This window comes from Doryrhamphus excisus, unplaced genomic scaffold (genome assembly GCF_037039965.1).
Source record: "Doryrhamphus excisus strain RoL-2023G ecotype Guam unplaced genomic scaffold, RoL_Dexc_Guam_v1.1 HiC_scaffold_24, whole genome shotgun sequence".
In the NCBI taxonomy this organism is placed as follows: domain Eukaryota; kingdom Metazoa; phylum Chordata; class Actinopteri; order Syngnathiformes; family Syngnathidae; genus Doryrhamphus; species Doryrhamphus excisus.
In genome coordinates this window covers 3,295,001-3,319,459 of record NW_027621862.1, presented here as the reverse complement: position 1 = coordinate 3,319,459, position 24,459 = coordinate 3,295,001, and the positions used below count along the sequence as shown (strand labels likewise).

At 35.5% G+C, this 24,459-nt stretch overlaps 1 protein-coding gene across 1 annotated transcript in view; it reads left to right on the top strand.

The window, feature by feature from the left end:
- The window catches only part of LOC131109833 (protocadherin-15-like), a 184,547-nt gene that overhangs the window by 153,632 nt on the left and 6,456 nt on the right, over positions 1-24,459 (top strand). Inside the window, exons 31-39 of the mRNA XM_078788842.1 lie at positions 2,627-2,857; positions 4,267-4,355; positions 4,887-5,063; positions 5,981-6,199; positions 7,139-7,147; positions 8,676-8,786; positions 19,794-19,815; positions 20,062-20,100; positions 20,213-20,286. Coding sequence (XP_078644968.1) covers positions 2,627-2,857; positions 4,267-4,355; positions 4,887-5,063; positions 5,981-6,199; positions 7,139-7,147; positions 8,676-8,786; positions 19,794-19,815; positions 20,062-20,100; positions 20,213-20,286 — 971 coding nt within the window. The remainder of the gene's footprint in view (positions 1-2,626; positions 2,858-4,266; positions 4,356-4,886; positions 5,064-5,980; positions 6,200-7,138; positions 7,148-8,675; positions 8,787-19,793; positions 19,816-20,061; positions 20,101-20,212; positions 20,287-24,459) is intronic.

The window sequence follows — 24,459 nt, the reverse complement described above, 5'->3', positions numbered from 1 at the left end:
ATTATGCATTTTTGGCCTTGTGCGACTTATACTCCAGTGCGACTTATAAATGTTTTTTTCTACCTAATTATGCATTTTTGGCCATGTGCGACTTATGTATTTTTTTTTTCTACCTAATTATGAATTTTTGGCCTTGTGCGACTTATACTCCAGTGCGACTTATGTATGTTTTTTTCTACCTAATTATGCATTTTTGATCATGTGCGACTTATGTATGTTTTTTTTCTACCTAATTATGAATTTTTGGCCTTGTGCGACTTATACTCCAGTGCGACTTATGTATGTTTTTTCTACCTAATTATGCATTTTTGGCCATGTGCGACTTATACTCCAGTGCTACTTATGTATGTTTTTTTCTACCTAATTATGCATTTTTGGCCTTGTGCGACTTATACTCCAGTGCGACTTATAAATGTTTTTTTCTACCTAATTATGCATTTTTGGCCATGTGCGACTTATGTATGTTTTTTTTCTACCTAATTATGAATTTTTGGCCTTGTGCGACTTATACTCCAGTGCGACTTATGTATGTTTTTTCTACCTAATTATGCATTTTTGATCATGTGCGACTTATGTATGTTTTTTTTCTACCTAATTATGAATTTTTGGCCTTGTGCGACTTATACTCCAGTGCGACTTATGTATGTTTTTTTCTACCTAATTATGCATTATTGGCCTTTTGCGACTTATACTCCAGTGTGACTTACGTATGTATGTTTTTTTTCTACCTAATTGTGCATTTTTGGCCTTGTGCGACTTATACCCCAGTGCGACTTATGTATGTTTTTTGCTACCTAACTATGCATTTTTGGTCTTGTGCGACTTATACTCCAGTGCGACTTATGTATGTTTTTTTCAATTTAATTATGCATTTTTGGCCTTGTGTGACTTATACTCCAGTGCGACTTATGTATGTTTTTTTCTACCTAATTATGCATTATTGGCCTTGTGCGACTTGTACTCCAGTGCGACTTATGTATATATTTTTTCTACCTAATTGTGCATTTTTGGCCTTGTGTGACTTCTACTCCAGTGCGACTTATGTATGTTTTTTGCTACCTAATTATGCATTTTTGGCCTTGTGCGACTTATACTTCAGTGCGACTTATGTATGTTTTTTCTACCTAATTATGCATTTTTGGCCATGTGCGACTTATACTCCAGTGCTACTTATGTATGTTTTTTCTACCTAATTATGCATTATTGGCCTTGTGCGACTTATACTCCAGTGCGACTTATGTATGTTTTTTTCTACCTAATTATGCATTTTTGGCCATGTGCGACTTATGTATGTTATTTGCTACCTGATTATGAATTTTTGGCCTTGTGCAACTTACTCTGGAGCGACTTATAGTCCAGAAAATACGGTGTGTATATATATATATATATGTGTGTGCATATTCGGCATTAACATGTAGAGCATGTTTCAAACTCAGGCCTTGGGGCCAAATCCAGCTTGCGTTGCTGTTTAGAAAATAGCATTGAGTTGACCCACCTTTCGGACCTTACCAAACAAAGTGCTTACAGCAATTTGCATAATTAAGCAACTCCTGCTGGTATAAACTACTCCTGTGGTATTTAAATTTTAATTTTAAAAGTGGACCTTTTATTGTTTTCAATAAATGTTGCATTTTTTTTTTCGCATTTGGAAGTGAACCGGGAAAGATGTTAGGCATGACTCTAAAATAGATAAATAATAGATAAATAATATCTAGAAATAGAAATAGATCTAGAAATAGATAAATAATAAAAAAAATGATATGGTAATTTCCAATTCGGCCCACAAACTAAAGTCGGCTTTGAGTTTTGACGTTGACACCCCTGATGTAGAGGATCTCGATATTATTACCTAATGTAACATGTTCTCTAGTACAGAACCCCCATGATATTATTACCCCCATTAATATTTGCATGCAATGAGTTCCAGCTTTAAAATATCTGAACTAAGCCTGCACCACTATTAGTACTACTATTACTACTTAAATGACCTACTTTACACAAAGACGTAAAGAAGTGCATGCATACAAAGGACACCATTTTTTTTTTTTTTTACCTTACGAAATATCCTGAAATAAAAGATATTTTCCCGGGAACTTTTGTTCTTGCTTTCTCAAGAGCACAAGATGATGGTTAGATGTACTGTCAGTCTGAAACAGAAAAGGTGTATTTTAGTCAGGAGAGACCTTAAAGTGCTGCATCTCGCATTTTAATGAACAAAAAAAAAAAATTGATTGTATCCAGTCGGTTGCGCTACTTTAAGGATTCTGCAAGAGCGGTTTTGATGAAGACATTGTTGAATGTAGGCCAAGAGGGTAGAAACACTGATTTTACAATTTCTGTATTCAACAATTTGATTGTTTATTTTCTCCTAAATCATACTAGATTAAGCATATTCCGAACCCCCTGCTTATTAATATTTACTAGATTAGTCTCGACCTAGCTCACCAGCACCAATGACCATGTGTGGTCTTCACCTCATGAGCACACACAGTCACAATTACTATGATCCTGCTACAATAACAATAATTTCATAATGATGACGACAATATTGATGCCGGTCGTGATTATGCTAATAAAGCTAATAGAGATGATGGCGTCTAATTCTAATTCTAATCCCCGTGCGAAGGCCCTGGATAAAGACACCGGCAACTACAGCTCCATGTTGTACCGCCTCATCAACCCGCCCTCGGCCGGAAAAGACACCAAGGATAGCAAAGACGGCTTCGTCATCGAGCCTCTCAGTGGCGTGGTGAAAACAGCCATCATGTATCGCAACATGAGGAGGTCCTACTTCAGGTTTGAGGTGGTCGCCACGGATGACTACGGGCGGGGACACAGCAGCAAGGCAGAGATAGTGGTGAGTGATATGTAAATGGTAATGGTAATGGTTTAATTTCATTTGAACATGCATCAGATTACAATTGAATGCATCCCATAATCAGTTCACAGTTCCACATGTCCAAAAGGAGTAGGAAGAAGCAAAGCTTATTAAATCCTACCCCTCCATTTGGTACTTTTACAATCAGTAACTGTTACATTTGTTCACTTCCTGCTTTCCTAATATAATTTAAGTTTTTTTTTGTCATGTACCGAAGTACGAAGTGATATGACGTTTAATGATGTTTAATTTAATTTAATTTAATTTAATTTAATTTAATTTAATTTAATTTAATTTAATTTAATTTAATTTAATTTAATTTAATTTAATTTAATTTAATTTAATTTAATTTAATTTAATTTAATTTAATTTAATTTAATTTGTTGTCCCGTACCAAAGTACAAGGTGATATGACCATAAAATGATGAACTATATCAGCAAGTTGAAGTATTTGTGATTTTAGAAATAAGGAGTTAGTATGTTCTCTGTAGGCGGCACACTGAATTATCCTTACTGGCCTTTTTTGCAGTACATTTAGCGAGTGAATATTGCTTTTATAGTTATTACCCCATAGGGTAATAGGGTAGAATAGGTGCAGATTCTAGAAGATCTTCAAAAATAATCAATAAAATGTCCATGCATACGAGTGAAGTTATGCCCAATTTAATTTAATTTAATTTAATTTAATTTAATTTAATTTAATTTAATTTAATTTAATTTAATTTAATTTAATTTAATTTAATTTAATTTAATTTAATTTAATTTAATTTAATCACATACCAAAGTACGAGGTGATATGACCATACAATGACATAATGGGTACCATTCATTCATTCATTCATTCATTCATTCATTCATTCATTCATTCATTTACTACCGCTTTTTCCACGCGAGGGTCGCGGGGGGTGCTGGAGCCTATCCCAGCTGTCTTCGGGCGAGAGACAGCTGGGTACCATAGTAAAAACGTAACATTAAGTAGTGTGACGGAAGGACACAAACATTAGCGACACTAGCGTAGCTATATTAGCTACAGTGCTAACATTACACTCAAAATTTAACAGCGAAATCATGCTAGTTTAGTCAATTCACACTTAAAATTGATCAAACTCACATCTGTAGTTGACTGTAGTAGTAGTTAATGGCTTTTAGTTCAACTTGTGTAGCAAAACCTACCCTTTTTACGGTGAGGATGTTAGCTCGTCAAGCTAATTGTGGCTCAGAGGTGCTATCACGTCCATGAGGAAGTAGTAGACATCATAAAAACTTCGAAACAGGAGCAATTAACGTGAGCGAAATGACAGATTCTTATAATCAGATTCATATTAGTGGTAGAACATCATTTTAAAAGTCACTTTTACATAATAATGTCTTTTTTTTTTCATTTGAAGGTGTCAGTGGTGAACCAGCTGGACATGCAGGTGGTCGTATCAAACGTCCCTCCAACATATGTGGAGAAAAACAAAGCCAAACTACTCAGGTAAACTATTAATACCGCACTGTTTATTTTTGTTTTAATTAGCATTTCCTCACCTTCTGCTTCTTCAAGACACAATATTTGGTGTTATTATTTTTTTTATTATTATTATTATTATACTTTTGTGGTATCAAGCTACTAAAAGTGGCCTCGGTGTGATGTTGACATTGTGTGTCAGAAATTGATTTAAGTTTTTGTAAATCCCCAAGCAGAGTCTGGCACTTTCATTGAGTGAGATGCATTATACAAAACAGTGTGTATTTATGGTAAGGGTTTTATTATTTACTATTTTTTTTAACATTCGCAGTGCCTGTCAGGAGCTTGATAATGATATTTTAAGTTCTACACACACACATAAGTTTACAAACACACCCACATGTTCCCCGCTGTGCGCAGGTGTTTCTTTAGGGGCTCGAATCAATGTTCCACAGCAGGGATTCTACCTTTGCTGTGCGTGTTGGAGACACCGTTGTTGTGTGCACCGCTTAATTATCCTGCAAATACTAACCTGTGTTTAACCAAAACATCCTGTAGTATTTTAGAGCACTACGTCCAGGAGCAGATTCCGGGAGCCAAAGTGTTCGTAGAAACGATCGGGCCGCATCGTCATGGTGATGGACTGGAACTGGAGGACTACACCAAATCAGATGTAATGATTTATGCCATCGACCCGCTCACAAATAGAGCCGTATCCAGACAGGAGCTCTTCAAGTAAGTACAAGTTAGAAAAATCATTTCTTGATGCCTTTTTAAACCAGATCTCTTAAATGATTAAATGATTAATTAATCATGATTAATTGCCAATTAAGTTGAATTCACATGTTTTGAGTATAGATATATTTTATGGGATTTACATGAAAATTATGGGCTGCACGGCGGTCGAGTGGTTAGCACGTAGACCTCACAGCTAGGAGACCAGGGTTCAATTCCACCCTCGGGCATCTCTGTGTGGAGTTTGTATGTTCTCCTCGTGCATGCGTGGGTTTTCTCCGGGTACTCCGGTTTCCTCCCACATTCCAAAAACATGCTAGGTTAATTAGCGACGCCAAAATGTCAACAGGTATGAATGTGAGTGTGAATGGTTGTTTGTCTATATGTGCCCTGTGATTGGCTGGCCAAGAACAGTACAGGGTACGGAGTGTGCTGTTGTCAAGGACATATTTAACGCTACTAATAATAGCAAGACTTTTGGAAATTTTATTTGATATATATACTTAATATGTATTTTCCACTTTAACTCACGATCTATTATTAATTCATCATTTTAAAATACCATTACCTTGGTTTTATTTTTTTAATTTTTTAATTTTTTAATTTTTTAATTTTTTAATTTTTTAATTTTTTAATTTTTTATTTTTTTATTTTTTTAATTTTTTAATTTTTTAATTTTTTAATTTTTTAATTTTTTAATTTTTTTTATTTTTTTATTTTTTTATTTTAAAGATAATTTGTTACTTTCCAGCCATTTATTTATTTTAATTAGTTCACTAATTAGTTACTTTCCAGCCATTTATTTATTTTAATTAATTCACTGTTTGCGGTATGAATAAGATCATCCAGACTGTCAGTACAGTAAAATAATCCGCTTTTTTAATTTTTTATTTTTTTGTGTGTGTTTCTTCTGCAAGGTTTCTTGACGGCAAACTCCTCGACATCAACAAAGAATTCCAACCCTTCCTTCCCCCCGGCGGGCGCATCCTGGAGATCCGGACTCCGGACATTGTGACAAGCGTGAAAAAGGCGGTGCAGACTGTCGGCTACACAGAGGGGGCGCTGTTGGCCCTGGCTGTCATCATCATTGTGTGCTGTGTACCTGCCATACTCATCGTAATCATCACTTACAGGCAGTATGTGATATATTTAGATTTTTTTTTTTTAGAAGAATTGGTGTTCAAAATATTTCCATGATTTTCACTTTGACATTGTTTATGTTTGTGTTAAAAAAAAAAAAACGCACCAATACAGTGTTGGAGAAAATAGGCTCGAACAGTTAAATATAATCAGACAATACACTACCAATGTATGATGCAGAATATTAACCGACTACTATGCAAGATCAAAAGACTGTGGTATGAATGTGAGTGTGAATGGTTGTTTGTCTATATGTGCCCTGTGATTGGCTGGCCACCAGTCCAGGGTGTACCCCGCCTCTCGCCCAAAAAGAAGACAGCTGGGATAGGCTCCAGCACCACCCGCGACCCTCGTGAGGATAAGCGGTATGCAAAATAGATGCCAGAATTATTTTTTCCACATTAAAATTTTTATTTAATAAGTTTCCTGATTGGCCCCCACCTGCACTATGGACACCCCCGCAATCACACCTACTAATCGTAGCCAACCTGAAAGCTTTAATTTTTCTTTTTGTTTTTTTTTTACAATGGTCATCTTTTTTCATTTGTTGGCTGCCTGCCTAGGTGATGCCGAGTGGCGGCTTATCCCAGTGGGCCTCTTCTATTAGTGTGTTCGCCTAACAGCTTCGGAAGGCCGTCAGTTTTCATCCGACTCCCACGCGGCTATGAAAAGCACACACACACACACACACACATTATAAGTGGATGTGTTCTGCTGCAGTTCAGAAGTAGAGATAATTAACTGAGAGCCAGACACTATGTTTGAGTAGAGCTCATCAAGCGTGGTGATCACTGGACTTTTAATTTGGTAATGATCCCCGAACGAGGAAGGAGCATTTGTCCAACCTGGCTAAAGGTACTTGTGTGATTGACTCTTCAAAGACTCACTTATCTGTTTTTCTCTCTCTCTTTTTTCAATGCACCACTCATCACCAGATTCAAAGAGTGAGTATACTTTGTATTTGAGAATGCAAAACACCTTTTACATTGCCGTGTATGCTCTGTTCATATTCATGTCTTATGCTTTTTCCACTTTTTTGAGCTATAAATGTTGTCAGTATGTTGTATTATGGGGTTAAACGATGCCGATGTTTCAGATAATTAGGTTGGCGCATTTTTAAATGAGCTCTGAAATAGGTTTGCGATGGCTCTGAATGCTCAGTTTTTGCTCCCTGCGACGTCACAGTAAGCTGAGTGGGACCAAGGTCACAGACATTTTTTTCAGGAGTCTACTAACCTCTTTTCAAGTAGCTCACCAAATGGTTTATTAGTTTATTATCAACTCCTGGACAGACAAAATTAAAAAGTAATGTTCGGCAGTACCCCGGAAGTCCTTAGGAACGCTTGGTAGTGTAACCAATCGCAGCCCAGTGGGCGTACCAGGAGTTGAACCCAAAACAGACTGTTTTGTCAGGAGTCTCCTAACCTCTTTTCAAGTAGCTAACCAAAGGGTTTATTCATTTATTATCAACTCCTGAATAGACTAAATTAAAAAGTAGGGTTCGGCAGTACTCCGGAAGTCCTTAGGAACGCTTGGTAGTGTAACCAATCACAGCCCAGTGGGCGTACCGGGAGTTGAACCCAGAACAGACTGTTTTGTCAGGAGTCTCCTAACCTCTTTTCAAGTAGCTCACCAAATGGTTTATTCATTTATTATCAACTCCTGGACAGACAAAATTAAAAAGTAATGTTCGGCAGTACCCCGGAAGTCCTCAGGAACGCTTAGGAGTGTAACCAATCACAGCCCAGTGGGCGTACCTGGAGGTGGGCTGTAGGTCAAATAAATTAAAACAGTTTTGGAAATCCAAGGAATATGGTAATGGTAATGGTTTTATTTCATTTGAACATGCATCAGATGACAATTGAATGCATCACATAATCAGTTCCCAGTTCCACATGTCCAAAAGGAGTAGGAAGAAGCATAGCTTATTAAATCCTACTCCTCTTTTACAATCAGTAACTGTTACATTTGTTCACTTCCTGCTTTCCTAATATAGTTTAAGTGCTTTTTAAAAATAGGGTTCGGCAGTACTCCGGAAGTCCTCAGGAACGCTTGGGAGTGTAACCAATCACAGCCCAGTGGGCGTACCTGGAGGTGGGCTGTGGGTTGAATATATTAAAAACAGTTTTGGAAATCCAAGGAAATACAACTGGAATAGGTGCAGATTCTGGAAGATCTATAAAAAAAAAAATGTGCAGTTATTGTGTGTAGCTGCTCAATAGGAGTCCACATCTCAATACAAAGGGTCAAAAAACTATTTTATTTCCTTAACCTGTAACTGGTCTGTTAAAAGCCTGGGGGGGCTTTTATTTATTTATTTATTTATTTATTTATTTTTTATTATTGTTGTATGCTGGGGGGCATACAACAATAATAAAATTATAAGAATTAGCACATTTTCAGCCCTCCTAAGACGGTGCTTTAACTTCAGTTCACTAACTCCTAAATGTGTTTCCTCTGGACTGTGTGCAGACGGCAGGCCGAGTGTGCCAAGACCGCCCGTATCCAGATGGCGCTGCCAAGCAACAAACCTGCAGGGGGTACCGCCAACAACCTGTACGAAGAGCTGGGCGACAACGCCATGTGAGTAAAAATCTTAAATGGACTTTTGACATACACTTGACATATTGGGTGACGTGCCGTAGACTGGCTACAGAGGTTCATGTCATCTCAAACAAACCTTATGGGTGGTTACGCTGGTGTCAGGTTTGGACAAAATGTCAGTGTTTTTATACGTTGGACTAAGAGACGCCGATGTGTGTCGTGCAACCACACTTGCACCCTACATATGTTCGTGCAGCCAACGATATTTTTTACGTCTTCCATTTGTTTCGAGATCAAATCCAATCCACTTTATTTATATAACACATTTTATAAACGGGGTGGCACGATGGTCAAGTGGTTAGTGCGCAGACCTCACAGCTCAGAGACCAGGGTTCAATTCCACCCTCGGCCAGAGGATAAGCGGTAAAAAATGTATGAATGTTTGATCTCGAATGGTGGTTGAGTGGGTAGCACACTGCCACGCAGGTAGGAGACCCGAGTTTGATTCCGCATCTCTGTGGAGTTTGCATGTTCTCCCCAGTTATCTCCGGGTACTCCGGTTTCCTCCCACATTCCAAAAACATGCTAGGTTAATTAGCCAAAATCCAAATTGTCCATAGGTATGAATGTGAGTGTGAATGGTTGTTTGTCTATATGTGCCCTGTGATTGGCTGGCTGGCCAACCAGTCCAGGGTGTACCCTGCCTCTCGCCCAAAGACAGCTGGGATAGGCTCCAGCACCCCCACAACCCTCATGAGGAAAAAACGGTAGAAAATGAATGAATGAATTTTATAAACAGAGTTTCCAAAGTGACAAACAACCATTCACACTCACATTCATACCTATGGACAATTTGCAGTCGCTAATTAACCTAGCATGTTTTTTGAATGTGGGAGGAAACCGGAGTACCCGGAGATAACTGGGGGGAACATACAAACTCCACAGAGATGCGGAATCAAACTCGGGTCTCCTAGCTGCGTGGCCGTGTGCTACCCACTCGTCCACCGTGCAGCCCCAGATCAAACATTCATACATTTTCTCCCGCTTACCCTCACGAGGGTCGCGGTACATGCTGGAGCCTATCCCAGCTATCTTAGGGCGAGAGGCGGGGTACACCCTGAACTGGTGGCCAGCCAGCCAATCACAGGGCACATATAGACAAACAACCATTCACACTCACATTCATACCTATGGATAATTTGGAGTCGCTAATTAACCTAGCATGTTTTTGGAATGTGGGAGGAAACCGGAGTACCCGGAGAAAACCCACGCATGCATGGGGAGAACATGCAAACTCCACACAGAGATCGCCGAGGGTGGAATTGAACCCTGGTCTCCTAGCTGTGAGGTCTGCGCGCTAACCACTTTTCCACCGTTACGTTTTTTACCTTTTAATTATACAGTACGCCTGCCCATTTATTGTATGTCCTCTCCCTCAATATTCCTCCATTTTGAGTGACATCATGGCACTTATCTCAAGACGCAGACATTATTAACTTTCATCTGCAACACCCTCACGCTGGATAGTTTAATTTTAAATTTCCTGTCCGAGGCATGGAGACGAAGTTGTGAGGAAGCCCATATCAGCGTGACATGCATCACCGCTCTCTTGTCTTGTCTTTGATAATGCATCCACCCCTCATGACGTTAACATGAGATGATGCGTTCACAGACACTCCAGCCAGAGGAAAATGACATGTAGAAATGAACACAGTGATAATTGAAATAAATGAAGCCCACCCTGGGAGGTAATTAATTCCATTGATAAGCTGCAGACTAGGTTTTGCTGATGGGAGGGTTTGTTAGTGTTATTTTTTTATTTTTTATAACATTACCACATCACGAGCATATAATGATTTCTTCTCAAAGATTACAACCTGGCAAAGTGCAAAAGTTTGCAAATTCTTAATTGAGGTCCATTATCAAACAGCACCGTCGATTTCATTTTTTTTGTTTTTTTTAAATCGTATGATTTGCCCGTTGGCTCTTTTCCTGACATACTTTGCTTTAAAGGTGTATTTTCAATTACCTTTGAAAATGGATTCCAAAGTTAACAATCTTGACTTGTTGTGTGCCCCCCCCCCCCTCGGGGCTCGCTGTGTAACTGCCATAAAATGTCCTCATAACAAAGTTAGACTGAAACAAAAGCAATAGCAAAGAACTCTGGTATGATCAAAGTAACTTTTGAGGCACAAGCATAAAAGACGGTAGAAAAAAGTCTGAAAAACAATATATTAATATATTAATATTAATATTAATATGTATATTTGGGGTGTAAATACAGTATTTATACATGTCAGTGTGCCCCTCAGAGATAAATAGTGTTCAAATTCAAACGACTTCTCGTCAAGTCAGCTTTTCTTCCTGTCACTCACACGCACCAGTAGCATGGTAACACAGAGCTGCAATGGACAAGCAAGTAATCAAACCACAGAAGGCGAATTCATTCATTCATTCATTCATTCATTTTCTACCACTTATCCTCACAAGGGTCGTGGGGGGTGCTGGAGCCTATCCCAGCTGTCTTCGGGCGAGAGGCGGGGTACACCCTGGACTGGTGGCCAGCCAATCACAGGGCACATATAGACAAACAACCATTCACACTCACATTCATACCACTTACTGAGTCTTTTGCGCTCGCATAGTAGTTGGTTAATATTCTGCATCATACATTGGTAGTGTATTGTCTGGTTGATGCTGCACAATACTCTTACCGTAGTACTGTAGCTATATATGCAGTATATGTATTTACATTCCAGCAGCCATTTTTATTCATTCATTCATTCATTTTCACGAGTATCGCAGGGGGTGCTGGATCCTATCCCAGCTGTCTTCGGGCGAGAGGCGGGGTACACCCTGGACTGGTGGCCAGCCAGCCAATCACAGGGCACATATAGACAAACAACCATTCACACTCACATTCATACCTATGGACAATTTGGAGTCGCTAATTAACCTAGCATGTTTTTGGAATGTGGGAGGAAACCGGAGTACCCGGAGAAAACCCACACATGCACAGGGAGAACATGCAAACTCCACACAGAGATGACCGAGGGTGGAATTGAACCCTGGTCTCCTAGCTGTGAGGCATGTGCGCTAACCACTTGTCCACCGTGCAGCCTATTTACAGTCATTCTTGTAGAAAAATGTATTTTGTTAGAAGAGTGGTTCTCAATTACTTTCTGTCATGGTCCCACCCCCACTTGAAACTTGACGGAATACTGTGTCCGAAATGCAAATGACTTTGACTCAATCATTCCAGGTACCTTTTAGCATAATTCTTTGTCTTTTCATCCATTAACGTATTCCCTCTATCTTTCCTGCCTTGCTGCTAAACTAACAGACAAAAGTGAGTAGGCTGTTCTTTAAACCTCCTTCCTTGCTTCCTTAGCTTTCATGCTTGTGGTTGTGATGTTAGCGTTCAGCGTGGGTTTTCTTTAGTGGAAATGTGTGTAGTGAAAAGCTGGGAAGTTTCAGTTTCAGGCACTTGCTGCTAAAGTTATGTGTGCAAAATTCATAGTTGTGTCATAGACAGTGTTGACAGTCGTTATCCCCTTTAGCTTTGTTACTCACTTGCACTGCTGCTCAGTTGAGTGAAGACCTCCGCCAAGGCTAAATAGCAGCAAATCTTTGAAGTACGCCTTCAAAGATACCTGACCTTGTATATAACCCTGAAGGTCGCCATTAAGATTCATGTCATAGTCAGAGAGATGCGAAGGAAAATGTTGAAAAGTACCTGCAACCTTAACAGCAGTGGAGTATCACTTCCTGTATCGGCTCCTCGATCCTGATCCTTACTATAAAAAGACATCACCAGCCACGTATACATGGACCCAAATATTCCGATTCCATTCAGGTTATTTGCTCAAACGGAAAAGAATGTAACCTTTGTATACACCTCATTCCGAATGAAAAGTGCCAATCCGAATGAATATATAATCGGATTCCCTGGGGTGGAATATTCATAATAACATAATAAACATAATAACTGCCCACAAACGTAATACAAATCTGCAGCTTTGAATGTAATAATCCCGCAAATGTAATAAATTTCCCACAAACTTGAAAAAAATTAAAATTAATTAAAATTAAAATTAATTTAAAAAATTAAAATTAAAATTTCCCCACTGCAAACATAATACTGAATTTATTACAAATGTGGGAAAGTGAAAAACTAATAATAATAATAACTAATAATAACTTCCCACAAAATGTAATATGAGACAAAATAATGATCTTTGTTGTTGTTTGTTCTTTCTTCTTTTAATGAGGCAGAAGGTGTAGATGTCATTTTGAGGATTTTTACAAGATAATTCTTTTTTTTGTGGAAAAAATAAGATTCAAAGAGTATCATTTGAATACATTAAAGGAATCTTTAATTATTCAATTATAATTTTTTTTTTACTTTTTTGTGGAAAAAATATTATTCAAAGAGTATTATTTGAATACATTAAAGGAATCTTTAATTATTAAATTATAATTTATTTTTATTATTTATTTTTTTGTGGAAAAAATATGATTCAAAGAGTATCATTTGAATACATTAAAGGAATCTTTAATTATTCAATTATAATTTTTTTTTACTTTTTTGTGGAAAAAATATTATTCAAAGAGTATTATGTGAAATGATAATTTCTTTATTTTTTTTATTTTTTGTGGAAAAAACATTATTCAAAGAGTATCATTTGAATACATTAAAGGAATCTTTAATTATTAAATTATAATTTATTTGTATTTCTTTCTGTTTTTTTTGTGGAAAAAATATTATTCAAAGAGTATCATTTCAATACATTAAAGGAATCTTTAATTATTAAATTATAATTTATTTAAAATTAAAAAAGGTAACATAATTGTGATAATTGCAATTGTTTTAATAAAATTATTATTACTATTATTATTATATTTTATTATTTATTTTGATTATTTCTTCCCCATATACACACAAAATCACACATACAATAATATACTGTTACTAAAATGCACATGTACGCACACAAACAAAATGTAATAATTTTAGAATTTTTCAGAAATTTCAGAATTTTCAAGAATTTCAGAAATTCAGAAATTCAGTATTGCGTTTGCAGTGGGCACATTTTATTACGTTTGTGGGAAATTTATTAAATGTATTAAATTTGCGGGATTATTACATTCAAAGCTGCAGATTTGTATTATGTTTGTAGTTTATTACGTTTGTGGGCAGTTATTACGTTTTTGGGTGTAACACACGCGATTGGAAGATTCCTTTCCATGTATACCATTGTTTTCGGAAAGGTCATTCGGAAAGATTCCATTCGGAAAGAAAACAAAAACTCCTCATGTAAACGTGGCTAATGACAGAGGTAATTATTATTCATCGCATTATTCCATCTCCATTTCTTCCATCCGTGGACCAGCCGGTTCAACCACAGTGGCGGAAGTCTGGATGAAAGCGATCGCCAGCGTCTCATCTCGGATTTCGCCACTCGTGCGATCGCTGCCCACCGCCAGTGCGTTGCTAACGGAGGTGTGTTGAACAAGCTTCCCAAGTCCGAGTCCAGCATCACATTTCTCTCAGATGAAAACCCCTTGACCATTAAGAACCCCATCTACCACGAGGATGGCACCCTGAGTAGTCCGGAGACACTCGGACGAAGCCAAAGAAGAAGGGATCTTCTTGGGCACATCTCGCCCTCCAGGAAGGGTCTTCGAGAGGCTTGGTTGCGGATCAGTTCCCCTGGAGGTGATGTCGGATTTGGCGGATATAGTGGCAGCGACAGCGGTCGTGGATCCGGGGGCGGGCACAGCTGGACTCTCCCATCCAGGCTGCATCGCAGGGACATGTACGACGCCTTAAGGAGGCAAGTGGTGATGGACCCCGTTCAGTGGGAACTGGAGCTCCTGAAGGCTGAATTCAAAGAAAGCAAAGACGCCGGCCTCGATTCAGGATTCGAGCACTGCTTGGATTCGGATCAAATGGTGAGCCCGAGCCTGGAACCCAAGCTAACCGTCAAAGAACAGGCGCGGCAGTTCGAGCAGCAGGCCCTCCAGGAAATGAGACAAAAACTGATCAGAGACTCAAGAGGATCGCCGGAAATTCTCCTTTCTGGTTTCCCGGACTCCCCACAGCATCACAAGTGTACCCCCGCTTCCCAGTCTAGAGAGGGCCCCCCTTGTATAATTGTGACCCACACCGATGGGACACCACCGCCCAGTCACAAACCCACGCCGCCTGTTTTGCGGCGTTTTGGTGCGAGTCTCACAGAAAACCAAATCGGAGAAGAGAGACTTCAGGTCCATTTCGATATTATCCCCGATCCTCCTTCAACTCCACCGCCACCGCCGCCCCCGTTCGCACCTCCACCGGTGCCACCTTCGTCACCCCCACCTCCTCCCATCCATCCATCGTCCCCTCCACCTCTGCCTCCGTTGTCTTATCACCCCAACAACCGTCCTCCTCTACCGCCGCCTCCCCCTCCGCCGCCTCTACCTCCCCCTCTCTCCCCTTCTCTCCTGAGACCATCCACCTTTGTGCTCCCCTCGCTTTCCGAGGTACCAGCCCTGCGACCGGTTTCACTTCGGCGTCCGCCGCCTCCGCCATTATCCACAGAACCGGAACCTCCACGCAGGGAGCTTAAAGGCATCTTAAAAAACATCCAGAACATCGCGGAAATCGAGAAATCTGTCGCCAACATGTTCAGCCAGATCGATCAAAAACAGAACCCGCTCAAGAAGGTGATGAAGAACCGTGCGTCTTCAGACGCCATGGAGTCCCTCGACTCGGTGGATGTTTCAGCCACTGCAGAAGTAATACGAAGCGGAGAAGGAGGTGAAGATAAAGTAGAAGAAAAGCCTTTACCTCCACAGATTCACCCCAACGCAGGCATGAACTCTCTGGTGGAAGAGCTGGAAAAACGATTCCCGTCCCAGTCCACCATCCTCTAGCGCAGGGGTCTCAAACTCACGGGCCGCAGGCCAAATGCGGCCCGCGGGACGCTAGTTTAAGGCCCCCCGCCTTGATATGAAAGTTTAATTGAATTTCTTTCATTTGTTTTTTGATTTGCTTATTTATTTTTCCATCTTATTCTGTGTCAAAAAATAAAAATTAACATGAAATGTTTAGTTAATAATTTAATAATAAATAAAAATTAATTTGTTCATTTGTTTCATTTGTTTTTTGATTTGCTTATTTTTCCATCTTATTTTTTTGTCAAAAAATTAACATTAAACATTTATTTAAGAATTTAATAATCAATAAAAAATTATTTCTTAATTTGTTTCATTTGTTTTTTGATTTGCTTATTTATTTTTCGATCTTATTTTGTGTCAAAAAATAACATGAAACGTTTATTTAATAATAAATAAAAATTAATTTCTTAATTTGTTCCATTTGTTTTTGATTTTCTTATTTTTCCATCTTATTTTTTGTCGAAAAATAAAAATTAACATTAAACATTTATTTAATAATTTAATAATGAATAAAAATTAAATGTGTTTCATTTGTTTCATTTGTTTTTTGATTTGCTTATTTATTTTTCCATCTTATTTTGTGTTGAAAAATAAAAATTAACATGAAACGTTTATGTAATAATTTAATAATAAATAAAAATTTATGTGTTAATTTGTTTCATTTGTTTTTTGATTTTCTTGTATTTCCATCTTATTTTTTGTCGAAAAATAAAAATGAACATTAAACATTTATTTAATTATTTAATAATAAATAACAATTAATTTGTTAATTTGTTTCATTTGTTTTTTGATTTTCTTATTTTTCCATCTTATTTTTTGTCAAAAAATAAAAATTAACATTAAACATTTATTTAATAATAAATAAAAATTAATTTGTTTCATTAGTTTTTTGATTAGCTTATTTATTTTTCCATCTTATTTTGTGTCGAAAAAAACATTAAACATTTATTCAATAATTTAATAATAAATAAAAGTTAATTTTTTTAATAATTTGTAATAATTTATAATAATTTAATGTTTTATCAGAGCTTTTCCAAAGAACCAAAGCACTGAAAAAGTGGAGGGTATAGCAGAAGACTATTATATTATATTATATATATATGCATATTTATTAATATTTAATATAATTAATATGTATTAATATTTGTATTGTATATATATTTTTTTTATTATTAATTTTTAATTATAATTAATTTTATTATTAATTTTTTTTAGGTAAATTGAGTTTGAGACCCCTGCTCTAGCGTCTACACGTGACTTTTGTGCCACAAAATAACAAACCAAAGTCATCAAAGTTGTTGACTTGTTCCAAAAGAAAGGAAGGAGCCATGAGTGGGTGGTGTAAAAGATCACAGCACGCAGAACTAAAACGAGCTCCGTCGTTATGCCGCCATAATTACATCTAACAGCGGGGAGTTCACATTAAAGCCGTGGGAATAATATCAAGGAAGTCTTTTTGTGTGTTTGTTAATTCAATGAAATGTGGAATCGGCGGTGGAATTATCATAAAGCTTCTCAAACGGCTACAGTGGACAGTGAACAGTTTTCAACCTTTGCTTAGTAACTGATCTGTGTTAAAAAGGATCTTTTATTGTTGATGTCGGATGTAGTGATTATGCTGATATTTTCATGTTTTTCTACTAATAGATACAAAATGTTTTTGTAGTTACATTCACATCACATCTGAAAGACTCACTTTCAATGTGAATCCAACATGGCTGACACTTGTTCCAGCCAATGGTTGTGGTGCCGCTTATGGGTGTTGGCTAATTAATGCTAAGTCCCAAAGATGTTTTATTTAATAGTAGCCATGTTTTTTTTTTTAAACAATCTTGCTTAAAAATTTTGAAGAAATTTTGAGTCGATCGGTCTTAGGAAATTTAACAACAATATTCATTCATTTTCTACTGCTTATCCGGGTATGCTGGAGCCTATCCCAGCTGACTTCGGGCGAAAGGCGGGGTACATCCTGGACTGGTCGCCAGCCAGCCAATCACAGGGCACATATAGACAAACAACCATTCACACTCACATTCATACCTATGGACAATTTGGAGTCGCTAATTAACCTAGCATGTTTTTTTTTTTTTTATGTGGGAGGAAACCGGTGAAAACCCGCATGCAAACTCCATACAGAGATGGCCGAGGGTGGAATTGAACTCGGGTCTCCTAGCTGTGAGACCTGCACGCTAACCACTTTTCCCACCGTGCAGTCCATTTTTAAACCATTCATTAATTTTCTACCTCTTATCCTCACAAGGATCCCAGGTATGCTGGAGCCTATCCCAGCTGTTTTCAGGCGAAAGGCAGGGTACACCCTGGACTGGTGGCCAGCCAGCCAATCACAGGGCACATATAGACAAACAACCATTCACACTCACATTCATACCTATGGACAATTTGGAGTCGCTAATTAACCTAGCATGTTTTTTTTTTTGGAATGTGGGAGGAAATCGGTGAAAACCCACGCATGCAAACTCCACACAGAGATGTCCGAGGGTGGAATTGAACTCGGGTCTCCTAGCTGTGAGACCTGCGCGCTAAACACTCGCTCACCGTGCAGAAAAATAATAACTCAAGCAACACATTTCTAATTTCTTCACATGGTGCATTTCCAAAATATGAACTACTTTTTATGTCTGCATGTTGTAGTTCTTGTTTTGTCATCTTATAATAAAATAATGTTTTTCATTACAAATATTTCTTATACTGTATATGTGTGTTATTTCATGTTTACATGGCTCTAATAATGTAAAAAAAAAACATATTTAGGAGGTAGTAAATAGGTTTTTTTGTGCTTTAACTTTGAAAATATTTCATTTGTAAATTAGGTTATGCTTTTTGTGTTTGTTATATGTTATATCGGTTCATAACTTCATAAATTGTCAGCGCTAAAATGTAGGTGCAGGAAGGAAAAAAATAGTGAGTGAAAGCCTATGTTGTCTTAAAAAAAACAAAAAAAACTAATAATGTTTTCTCTGTTGCGTTTTTCACTCTGACACACACACACACACACACACACACACACACACACACACACACACACAGCAAGATGAGGTGGAGAGGATATAAAAGAGTCAATCATGTCAGGCGTGTGTGTTGACAGAATACGGATTGTCTGCAGGGTTTTTGTCTCCAGAGGACCTAATAATGTGTCTGTCAGAGCAATGTGGGCACAGGGATAGACTTATCTTTGGACACACACACATACACACACACACACACACACACACGTCAAGGGTTGTGTACACACATTTACACTCGCTGACGCTGAAAGGAGGTTAGTTTTTTGTTTGAACCAGAGGATGACCTGCAAAGCACCTTTTAAAGCAGCCATTCATCTGTTTATCATGCCTCGCTGTGCTTTCCGCACCTTTATTTCAATAGATAATAAACCGTATTAGCTAAGCCGTTTTGGTTTCTGACAACACGCGGCATCTTCCTGTAGCTCTGACGCACACACACAAAAGTTGGCACGTTGTGTTGTTATGTAGCGTAAATGCTACAATTAGCACCTCTCTTCGACTAAAAATAGGGTATTTTATAGTTGCCGGGTTTGTGGTCTACAATACGAACATGGTCTTTAATTAGCGCCGGATCAAAAAAAACATTGGAATTAACATCTTTGACTGTTGGCAACGTTTTTATTAACTTCTCATGTATATCAAGGGTAGGAAACCTATGGCCGGGGGGGCGAGATGGGGCTTTTTTCAGCATTTGATAGTAAAAACGTGCTTTAAACGTGTTTGTTTGTTTGTTTAATTATTTAATTATTTAATTATTTAATTATTTAATTATTTAATTATTTTATTATTTTATTATTTTATTATTTTATTATTTTATTATTTTATTATTTTATTATTTTATTATTTTATTATTTTATTTATTGGTGTTTTTTTTTATTTAAAAAATATATTTATTTTTTTTATTCTACTGTGGTTTATAATGACATCACCAATGCTATTAAAGCTGTGTAGTTTTCTTTTGTGGTCCAATATTGTTATTATTATTATTATTATAATTAGTGTTATGGTTACTATTAATGTTGCACTTACAGTGAAGTTGTCTTTGTCCTCTTTTGTCCCTCCCATCGTTTCGAAGGCGTAGGTATGGACAACATGAGGTAGGTGTCGGCTTGCCGTCCCGCCGCCATCGCATGGGTGTGTTTTTTGCCGCATGCTCGTCTCTTGTTTTCTGCTTGTTATTATATTTTACAATCAATATCAATATATACGCACCTATATTTACAAATTTTTGGTACCAAATTTTTTTGGCTAAAAATCATTATGAGCTATGAATATAATATATTTTAGGACAGGGTGCCTTATTGTTTTTCCATTTCTGCTGTATTTCTTTCTTTTTTTGGAAGACTCAACAACTCCTCCGACCTTCTGTCCTTAGACCTGAGGTACTCGACTGTGTCTTTTCTGACCTTTCAAACATGCCTGCTCGTTTTTCTTGTTCCGTATTGCGTTTTGATGCTAATATGCTAATATTAGCTGGGTTGATCTATCCAACAGGAGTTATCCATGGAATCGGGCATCGACCCTGGTCAGGACTACTACACACAGGATTACTACAACTACGATCATGGGTCAGTATTCTTGATTTCTATGCTTGTGTGGTGTCCCTCTGGGTTATGTTGTAAGTCCCTTCATATTCTCACCGTGCATGATTTCCTTAACATTATTTAAGTATGCTGTGTTTTATTCCTGTAATTATGATTAATGTCTACATCACCAAATATATTTGTTGAATTGTATCGTTTATTCACTGTATCGAATCACAACAAATCGTTGTTTTTAAGCTACATCGTTATTGAGTCGGTGCTTAACTCGTGTAGCTAGATGCCTATCAAATCGTGACAACAAAGATTTTTATGTAACTACCATTTATTATTGATTTTAAAATGACAATTTGCGATTAATTGCAATTAATTATGATAAAATAATAATTCAATATATTTTGTATTTTTTATTGTTTCTAATAATATAAATGTTATACTTCAAATGATAGAATTTGATAAATGGTGTTACATTTGTGTTAATTAATGGGAGAAAATAAAAAATTTATTAATTGTAATTAATTATGATAAAATACAATTTATTTAGCTTAATTGAATGACATCCCTAGTAATAATTTGATATGTTTTTTTATTTTGTTTCTAATAATATAAATGTTATACAACAAATCATAGAATTTAATAAATGATGTTAAATTTGTGTTAATTTATGGGAGGAAATAAAAATAGATTAATTGCAATTAATTATGATAAAATACAATTTATTGTGATTAAATAGCTTAATTGACATCCCTAGTAATAATTCAATATGTTTTTGTATTTGTTATTGTTTCTAATAATATAAATGTTATACAACAAATCATAAATTTTAATAAATTGTGTTACATTTGTGTTAATTTATGGGAGAAAATAAAAATAGATTAATTGCAATTAATTGTTTTTTATTGTTTCTAATAATATAAATGTTATACAACAAATCATAGAATTTAATAAATGGTGTTACATTTGTGTTAATTTATGGGAGAAAATAAAAAATAGATTAATTGCAATTAATTATGATAAAATACAATTTATTGTGATTAAATAGCTTAATTGAATGACATCCTTAGTAATAATTATATGTTTTTGTATTTTTTATTGTTTCTAATAATATAAATGTTATACAACAAATCAGAGGATTTAATAAATGGTGTTACATTTGTGTTAATTTATGGGAGAAAATAAAAAAATAGATTAATTGCAATTAATTATGATAAAATGCACTTTATTGTGATTAAATAGCTTAATTAACATACCTAGTAATAATTCAATATGTTTTTGTATTTGTTATTGTTTCAAATAATATAAATGTTATAGTACAAATCATAGACTTTAATAAATAATGTTACATTTGTGTTAATTAATGGGAGAAAATAAAAAATAGATTAATTGCAATGAATTATGATAAAATACAATTTATTTAGCTTAATTGAATGACATCCCTAGTAAAAATTCAATATGTTTCTGTATTATTTATTGTTTCTAATAATATAAATGTTATACAACAAATCATAGAATTTAATAAATTGTGTTACATTTGTGTTAATTTATGGGACAAAAAAAATAGATTAATTGCTACAATAGCAATTAATTATGATAAAATTAAATAGCTGAATTGACATCCCTAGTAATAATTCAATGTTTTTGTATTTTTTTATTGTTTCTAATAATATAAATGTTATACTACAAAGCATAGAATTGCATAAATGGTGTTACATTTGTGTTAATTATAAAATAAAAATAGATTAATTGCAATTAATTATGATAAAATACTATTTATTGTGATTAAATAGCTTAAGTGAATGACTAGTAATAATTCAATATGTTTTTTATTGTTTCTAATAATATAAATGTTATACTACAAATGATAGAAATTAATCATTTGTATTACATTTGTATTAATTTATGGGAGAAAAAAAATAGATTATTTTTAAAAATGCATCTGTAGAAATTACATCCTTTTCTCTATGAAATGTGAACATTTGGAAATAACTATTTTTTTTTAAACAAATATATTGAATTTTATTGGTCCTGACAACTTTGCCACAGTGATTACTGACTTTGTTGGTCCTCATTGAACCTTCTGCTTTGTCGATAAGTCCTCTGAACATAACCAAGCGCCCCCCATGGTTATATTTTCACCCTTCTGTGATCTCATTTCCACTTCTCGGCCTCTGTGGTTCTGTAAATTTCACTGTACTTCCCGTCCTCCTTTCACTACCCTCGGTGTTTTGAACTATCGGAAAGCAATATTGTTTATACGGTGACTGTGTATGTGTGCGCACGTGTGTACTGTAACGTAAAAAAAAAAAAAAAACTCCTTGGTGGTCTGATATTAGAGAAGCAAGACATAAAAAAATGGCGGTGCATTAAAGAACATGTTCGATCAAAGCTTTCATGAAGGAGACAATGACCGATTTCCTTCTTGTTATTCCGCACCCACGTATAGGAATTGTGTTGGAATTACTATTATATTTTTACACAACCTCCCACGTAAAATACACAATGTGCACACAACTCTCATCATTATTTCTCCACTTTCCCGCACACACACGCAGCTAATTGTGTCTACGTAGCGTAGCGACGCCGCTAACCGGGCATCCTGCCATGGAAAGTCCACAATAGGCCAGGTGCTGTCGGCTTGCCGCAAAAATGATTTTAGACTCTTAAGTGGGGGAAATCAGACTTTGCGACCCTGCGGGATTTACGGTATATCTAATCGCCTTGTCGGCTGTTGCTTGTTTGCGTTTTTGTTCAAGACTTGATAACAAAGACAAAAGTTGTTACTCACAATGCATGTTAACCATGAGGTTTAAAAGCTGCAACTCCTAGTGTGTGACTGCCCCCTAGTGGTGATTATATTTCAGACTATAGTGGCTAAGTAGCCGTTATTGACTATATAATATATATAGTTATAATATATATAGTATATATCCAGCATTGTTTACTGATGATAAAATTATTCCTCTTGTTTTTTTATTGCTAGCATGTCATTAGGAAACAAACATATTTGATTATAGTGACCTTGAAAAGTATATTAAAAAAACAAATTTACATATACACTATTCCAAACATAAGTAGTAATAATGAACATATATTTCTTTCCCTTTTCTCTGCATTATAACACAAGAAAATGAGTTAATACGAGCAAGCTAACAATGCACATCATTGGGATACAACTATTTACACTATAAAAAAAAACCTCTAACAACATTACATGGTTTGATGTACATATGCTAACATGCTAACGTGTAATAGTTGCAGTTTCTTGCCGTATTTTTAGGATTTAAAACGCAAACTACTTTCCTCGGGCGCTTCAATACACATACTATACTACAACAACAGCCGCATAGATTTTTTCATTATTATTATTATTATTATTATTATTATTATTATTATTATTATTATTATTATTATTATTATTATTATTGTAGTGTTAATATGTGTCGTGGTAGTCCACCAGATGAATATAGTTTTTCATATTAGCTGCTACAATACTAATAATAATAATAATAATAATAATAATAATAATAATAATAATAATAATAATAATAATAATAATAATAATAATAATAATAATAATAATAATAATTACTATAAATAAAAATAACCACATATTAATATAATAATAATAATAATAATAATAATAATAATAATAATAATAATAATAATAATAATAATAATAATAATAATAATAATAATAATAATAATAATAATAATCATTCATTCATTTTCTACCTATATAATAATAATATAATATAATAATATAATAATAATACTATTACTATTATATTATGATAATACTATTACTATTATTATTATATTATTAATAATTATTATTATTATTAATATGATAATAAAAAATAATAATAATTATTATTATTATTGATATGATAATAAAAATAATAATAATTATTATTATTATTAATTATTGTTGTTATTATTGTAGCAGCTAACATGAAAAACTATATTTATCTGGTGGACTAACACGACACGTCGCTGACTGCTAGTCTCAACAATTCTTATTATTATTATTATTATTATTATTATTAATATACAAGTCAGGTATGTAAATGGGAAAAAATGTGATTGCTTTTGTGTCAAAATAGGTATTTCCGTTGCTATCTAGCTCATATGTCGGATGCACAGAAAAGTGAAAGAAATATGTGTTCATGTTTGGCAATTCATATTAAATATGACATCTTT